This window comes from Bufo gargarizans, chromosome 2 (assembly GCF_014858855.1).
Source record: "Bufo gargarizans isolate SCDJY-AF-19 chromosome 2, ASM1485885v1, whole genome shotgun sequence".
In the NCBI taxonomy this organism is placed as follows: Eukaryota; Metazoa; Chordata; class Amphibia; order Anura; family Bufonidae; genus Bufo; species Bufo gargarizans.
In genome coordinates, this window is record NC_058081.1 from 15,900,012 (window position 1) to 15,907,613 (window position 7,602).

At 40.5% G+C, this 7,602-nt stretch overlaps 1 protein-coding gene across 1 annotated transcript; it reads right to left on the bottom strand.

Annotated features, from left to right (window-relative positions):
* Positions 1-868: 868 nt before the first annotated feature.
* LOC122925483 (olfactory receptor 2A12-like) lies at positions 869-1,798 on the bottom strand. Its single transcript, XM_044276839.1, has one exon. The coding sequence runs from the start codon at positions 1,796-1,798 to the stop codon at positions 869-871; it is 930 nt and encodes a 309-aa protein (XP_044132774.1).
* Positions 1,799-7,602: the final 5,804 nt, after the last annotated feature.

Here is a 7,602-nt window from a genome sequence, read left to right on the forward strand (position 1 = left end):
AATATAGTGTTGGCTACATCCTCCTCCTCTACCACCGCTTCCACATACACCGCCACGTCCACCGCCTCCTCAACCTCATACTCCACTTTAACCTCTGCCTCCTAGTTCAAGATCATTATTTTAAACTTTTTTTTTTTAATTCTATGTTATTTAAATTTATTTCCCTATCCACATTTGTTTGCAGGGCAATTGTCCTGCTCTTACCACTATTTAGTGGTAACATGCCATCTGCTGTTTTGCCCTTTAGCCCTTTCTATTACTTTTTTAGAGCCATTTTAGTGCCCCAAAGTTCGGGTCCCCATTGACTTCATTGGGGTTCGGGGTCAAGTTTGGGTCCCTAACCCGAACTTTGCGGCAAAGTTCCCGAACTTCCAGGTGTTCGCTTAACCCTATTGATAACCCAAAAAATAGTCCCTGTATAGGGTCACCCTTATTGAGATAAATGTAACTTTTACTATTTATGCTAAGAGATATATAATACAAGTGTACTGTTGCAAGAAACGGAGGATCATAGCCTGCCACCCCCAGTGAAATGGGTTGTGTAAAAAAAAAAACAAAAAAAAAAAAGAATCAGACACTAATCAATATACTCAAGGCCCATCTCCCACCTCATGAAGAGCCGACTGGCTGCTGCTTCTCCCAGTATTTTTACCTATATAACAAAATACTTCACCAGGGCCACTAGCACTGGAGCCCTAATTCCTTTGAATGCCAAACACAGATCAAAACAAGGGTGGTGCTCTTTCTAGAAAAATAAAATTGTAGACCTTTTTCTACTCCTGCACAATTCCTTTAATTATTTTATCCTATGAATTGACATGAACTTATTAAACAACACTATTGATGGTAATATAACAAGCATTGCTTTCTATATATGTTCAATGTTCAGTAGCCTCCAAAGAACATGTTGAAGTTCTTGATTTCTTAGGCTGTATATTAGAGGGTTAAAGAATGGTGTAAATACAGTGTAGAGAACTGATAAAAACTTGTTCACATTGATGGAATGCCTTTTATATGGTACCATGTATATCACAATGAGTGGACCATAATACGAGCATACAGATGCCAAATGGGAGCTGCAGGTGGAGAAGACTTTCCGTCTCCCAGTGGTGGATTGAATATGGAGTATGGTGATGGAAATGCAAATATATGTCCATAGAATAAAAGAAAACGTAGAGGCCACTATAGGAACAGAGAGGGCCACAACCTCCAACCTGATGACATATGTATCTGAGCAGGAAAGATCCACAAGAGGAGCAAAGTCACAGAAGAAATGGTCAATGATATTGGGGCCACAGAAGCTCAGTTGACATAAAAGAGTAACAGTTATTAAAACAAGTGTGAAGCTCAATAACCAGGATGCTAAGACGAGGGTCCGACAAAACTGGAGGTTCATCATGTCAGCATAGCGTAATGGGTTACATATGGCCAGATATCGATCATATGACATAACAGTGAGAAGAAGAGACTCTAAGCTCCCCGAGGCTATGTAAATGTAGAACTGAAAGATACAACCAGCAAATGGCATGGAGCCACCATGTCTCAAAATGATATGCAACATATTGGGGGTGATATTAGAGGTGAACAATATTTCCGAAACTGAGAGGTGCTTGAGGAAATAGAACATGGGATATTGGAGGCGATGGCTTCTTGTCACCAGAATCACTATGAGAAAATCACCAGTGAGGGTTATCACATATGTCAACAGGAATAAAGTAAAGAGCAATATGTGGAAAGGTTCATAAATTTGGAAACCAAGTAAAATGAACTTTGTGACTGTTGTTTGGTTGTTGTCCATTGTTCTAACTGATATATCCATACAGGAGATTGATGTGAAATTTCAGCTATTAGTCCATCACTTTACGTAGCCATAGCTGGAAGACAAGACCAAAATATGACTTTTTAGGAGAGGGGGAGTTAATCAGTAGTACATTGATTCCGCATTTATAATTTAGTAATATGCATATTTCTGGATTAAGAACATTTTCTCCTGCAGTAATGAAGTCCTCAATGGTTCAATAGGGTGGAAAAAAGCTGACAATCAGTTTAAAAGGTATAGTGGTGGCCATGTTAGTTGTCAGTTAGCTTTCTGGGAAAACTAGGAACCTGAAGAGAACATCTCCATAACTTTCCCATTAACTAGTTTAAGATGATTTCTTACTTTAGATTGACATAAAACAAACAATATGTGGCAGTATACTGTTATACTGTACATGCAATCAATGGAACTAGGGATTAATCTGGATTACATTGTTACTATACCTGAAAAATGGAAGCTCTTTGCGCACATTTTCTGATCAAACGCGTGTTGGGCCCATATATCCACGTCAAGGTGGCTTCTGCATATGGGTAACTAACATTAACAGAACTGTCTCTCCTGTGCCTAATTTAGACCAGCACCTATGACTTTGGATGTGCTAGTTTAAATTCTCTTGCTGTGTGTTTTGAGGGTAGCTGCCTCCATTTAGATTGAGTATTGTATAGAGTATATAGAGTATTGAGTAAAAATATAGCTGGTTCCTACACCACCCTGAATTTTCGAGGCTTAAGTTAGGCCCAGAAGAGGCAGTTGTGTTAGCGTTAGGTAAACCATCTGCAGAAGCCACTTTGACATTGGTATGTAGATGTACCCAACACACGTTTGATCAAAAATGTGCATAAAGGGCTTCCATTTTCCATGTATACTAGGTAAAGTAACAATGTAATCCAAAATAATCCCCAGTACCATTGTTTACATGGATGCCGTTTGTTTGCTCAGTATGCTAGCTTTATATGGATTTGCACCTGTGACTTTGGATGGTCTAGTCTAACTTATCTTACTTTAGATTGATACTTTCAACCAGGTCCAGTCAATGAATTGTATTAGAAAAATAAACTATATATTTTTTTTTCTAAAAACCACAGGTCATGTGTGATATTACATCTCATCACCCATGTTTTTAGAATTCTAGAAAACCTCTTTAACTCATATAGTCCAAATTAATATATTTGTTAATAAACATGTATTGATAATTACTGAACTGTCTCTGGCCAAATATATCTAGACAATTGAAGATATTAAGTAAAGTCTAAAATTACTGTACTTGAAAGTACTTTCAATGCCTGGTCTCAATCTCTCTCTCCCAGAAAAATAAGAAATCAAATTTTAAGAAATTCTAAATCTAAAAACTCTGAATCAAAAAAAAAAAGTTCAGTTCAAATTTTAGTTCTAAAGAATCTATTTGCTCATCTCTACTATAAACCCAAGGTCATATTGTTTACATACAGTACAGGTATTCCTCAGCATGGACCAGAGAATGAATTAGTACTCGCTTTAGATTAGGACATGCCATCTGCTGTTAAGCTGTTACTTTTTTATATTCTTTCAAGCTGTAATATGAAAGCCTTATGTCAATTTACTTATTAGAGAAACATATTCTTTCCACTTAAATATTTGTGGCTAAGATACAGAAGAACAAATTGAGCACAACAGTTTGTTAAGAGGTCCTGATCATGTGGGGTCCAGAAATTCCTGATGGCGTAAATGTTAATAATTCTGAAGGAAAGGGTCAGTGGATAATAATACCCTTAACTTATAAAGGATGGGAAGGAAGTAGTGAGATGGCCACAACTGCCGGTCTCTCCTGTCCAGGAATGGTGGGATACGATGGAAGAACTAAGCACTAGTACCATTCTTGCCAATATGAGATACCAATCACACGAAGATTACTTCTGGTTCCAGAGACGGCAGCATCAGATACCACGAGGCCGATATTCCATAAAAAATCTAATGCTCATTATACTTTTCCCTATTTATAGGTCTTCTGCTTACATTGAAAGGTAATGCTAATTGCTCAGGGAATTTGTGGCTAATTAAAGTCTAACATAATGTTATGCTTCTCGGAGAACTTGATTTATTCAGTAGGGAAAAACGATAACTATACATCTGATTTATTAGAATTGCAATTTTAGATGTAACAGTTGGTGGGGGCCAAGGGGGGGGGGGCGTTAAATGTTTTCAGTTTATAGCCTATTGACTGAGTATGACCCTTTAAGATATTTGCTTGTTACTTTAAATGGACTTGATCATTATCTAATCGTTCAACGATATATTTATGGTATATCTGCTTGTATGTATATGTGAATTGTGTTTGTTATGCTGGGTACATGATGTTTTACAGCCACTAGCTCAGGGCTGGCCAACCTGTGGCTCTCCAGCTGTTGTAAAACTACAATTCCCACCATGCCCTGCTGTAGACTGGTAGCTGTAAGCAGTCTAGGCTGGGAGTTGTAGTTTTGCAACAGCTGGAGAGCCTCAGGTTGGCCAGCCCTGCACTAGCTATATTGCTGTAGGCGGCTGGTGGTCCTGGCTATCAAGGGGCTTTACCATATCACCAATCAAAGGTCATTATCTGTGATACAAAGATAAGACTCTGCAGAACATAGCTAGGCCCACTAGTATACCGATAGAAACTGCACTGGTGCAAAGCACTGATGAGCACCCACCCATACATCGTCCAACTATTAGGGGTACAGACAATCCTAATGATAAGTCTTCTATTGAGTGATTGTGCACCATGCTGCTAACAACCTTTTGATCACCTCCATAGTATTAGATCAGTTTGCTGTCTAGTACCCCAAAGATTTGTGGGTGGGTTTTCATTAGTGCTTTGTACCTGTGATGTATGCATCACCTACCATTGGGGCCTCACTGTGTAGTACATTGATGTAACCCTGTATAATTGAGTATGGTCTTTTTTCCAGGAATAACTTGTCATCTTGATGCCCTTTTCAGTTAATTAATTCATTTGTGATGTAGCCCAGGAGGTATCTAATGCCAACTGGAAGATGTGTGTGTAGTGAGAATGATGAGCTACCAGGCTGCTGGGAGGACACATAGGAAGGAGATAAAAAGTAAAGGTATTGTGCCATGAAGGTGGTCCACATGTGGGGTTGGTTGAACTGTGGTTGGGTTATGAGATAGTTTGACCCATCCACTTGGCAAGAAGTGGTGAGCTTGAAGATGGTCAAGGCAGATCATCTGGAGGTAGTCAGGAGGCTGGAGCAGCTTGCCTACAGGCTAGAATGTATGATATGGAGCCTCTGTAGAACTTTGTGAAGGGTAATATAGTGGGCTTAGGTTAATAAATGGAATGGTATGGCTGCTTTACTAAGCAAGGCCTGAAAAGTTTTTACTGAAATCTTCAGCGAGGAAACATGCATGTTGGTCTGGGGCTAGACTATGGAAGACAATGGCCTCTAGTGGTCTGTGCAGGCTGTCACTGAAGTGGTATAGGTTGGGTGCATGGGTGCAGCTTTGTTGTAGGGTTAGCTCTGGGAGTGGAGATGTGATAAGGGACATCAGCCCGGAGGGAGAAGGCAGTGGTAGTCAGCTGACAACATGTGGAGACTGTAGCTGGGCTCAGTTGGACATTCCATCAAACTGTGGAAAATCCTAAGCATGGACAACAGCAGCAGTGTAGTGCACCCCAGCAAGAGATGATATGCGCTCAGTTACTGGTACAGGGCTGGCAGTGGCAGGTGGACACATGCCGTAATGGATGTCTGTCGTTCCCAGACCTGTGCTCTCCCGAGCTGGTGTGATCCAGTGACATCATCACACCTGGTTGGCTGAGTAAAAGAGTGTGCTGTGCGCATCCGTTCCGTCCCTATTGAAAATGAATGAGTCCGCACCCGTTCCATGATATTGCGGAACAGATCCAGACCCAATATGCGAACGTGTGAATGGACCCTTATACTGTCAGTGATATGTCACTACACGGTATTATACTGTCAGTGATGTGTCCCTACACGGTATTATACTGTCAGTGATGAATGATCACTGGAAGTTTGTAGAGACATATCCGTTTGACCATGAGGATGGGAACACCCAATTGTCAATGCTGTCACAGAAAGGTGATGTTGTCTATAGACAGGGCATGGCATTGTGTCAGTGGGGAAGAGGGCACAAGGTTGGGGAATACCCCATGGTCTATCAAACCACTAGATTCAGTTGCTCTATGGCATATACAGGAGCTGTCTTCATGGAAGCAGTGCTTCGATTTAGTAAAGTCCAGTTTTCATCTGGTTTTATAAAACCCATTCATTAGCATTCTACTGGACTTTGAACAAATCTTTCATAAATAAGGCCAAAAATGGACCATAAATTAATCATATCCCTTTCAGCTAATTGTCTCCAAATAAAGAACAAATTTCCAGTCAGATCATTTCAATTATCACTACATGTAAGTCAAAATATTAAGGGGGAGATTTCTCAAACTGGTGTAAATTAGACCTGGCTTAGATGCCCATAGCAACCTATCATTTTTTACAGCTCTTTTGGAAAACAAAAGGTGGAATCTGATTGGTTGCTATGGACAGCTAAGTCCGTTCTACTTTACACCAGTTTGATCAATCTCCCCCTAATTGCCTATTTGTATTACAATTTAGCTTAAATGGGTTTTCCAGGCTTTTAATAATGATGACTTATCCTCAGGATAGGTCATCAATATCACATCGGTGGGGTCCGACACCCCCTCCGATCAGCTGTGTGAAGGGAAGGCACGCGATGCTACTATGTCCATAGCAAATAGGAAGATAGACAGGAGACGGCACGCATGCACTGCGCGCGCCTTCCCTTCATACAGCTGATCGGCGGGGGTGCTGGATGTTGGATCCCCGACAATCTGATATTGATGACCTATCCTGAGGATAGGTCATCAATATAAAAAGCCCGGAGAAGCCCTTGAACAAGCAATGTTCTCATAGCCGCTCTAGTGACAAAAAGTCATCGACTCCAAAGTCCAATGTTCTACTGTATTTCCTTAAATACCTGTCCATCTCTGAATTATTGTACCCCCAACATTTTGTATATTATCTTGAACGGTGGTGGCTTCATGCCATTAGCTGGTTGTATCATACAGTTCTACACCGTGGAATCTCCTATCCTGTCCATTATGTGATATGATCGATATCTGGCCATATATAACCCATTACATTGATGAAACTCCGGGTTTGCCAGACCCTTGTCTTCCTCATGGCTGCTGAACTTCACATGTAGCTTATTAACCATCATCTCTTTATGTCAACTGACGTTTTAATGTTTCTATTATTATTGACCATTACCTCTGTGACTTTGCTCCACTGGTGGACCTTTCTTGTTCTGACACTTCCGTAGTGACGCTGGAGGTTGTTGCACATAAGTGTCACTATGTTTTCTTTCATCGTTTGGACAAATGTGCGCATTTTCATCACCAGCCACAGGATTTCAAGCACCGTGGAGAGTCGGAAAGCCATCACCACCTGTAGCTTTCACTTGGCTTTGGTATGTTCATTTTGTGGTCCCCTGATAATGTATATGGTCCTGTACCAGAAGAATTCTACTAATGTCAACAAGATCTTGTCTATTTCATACTGTGATTACTCCTTTGTTTAACCCCTTAGCCCTTTGAAGCCCGAAGGGTTTTTTTTGTTTTTTTTTGCGTTTTCGTTTTGCGCTCCCTGCTTTCCCAGAGCCATAACTTTTTTATTTGTCTGTTCACATAGCCATATGAAGGCTTGTTTTTCTGTGGGACAAGTTGTACTTTCCAACGCCACCATTTAATATTGCATATGATGTAGTGG

Bases quoted from the DNA above. Each gene is read 5' to 3' on its own strand.
- LOC122925483 (XM_044276839.1), bottom strand. From the start codon at position 1,798: ATGGACAACAACCAAACAACAGTCACAAAGTTCATTTTACTTGGTTTC.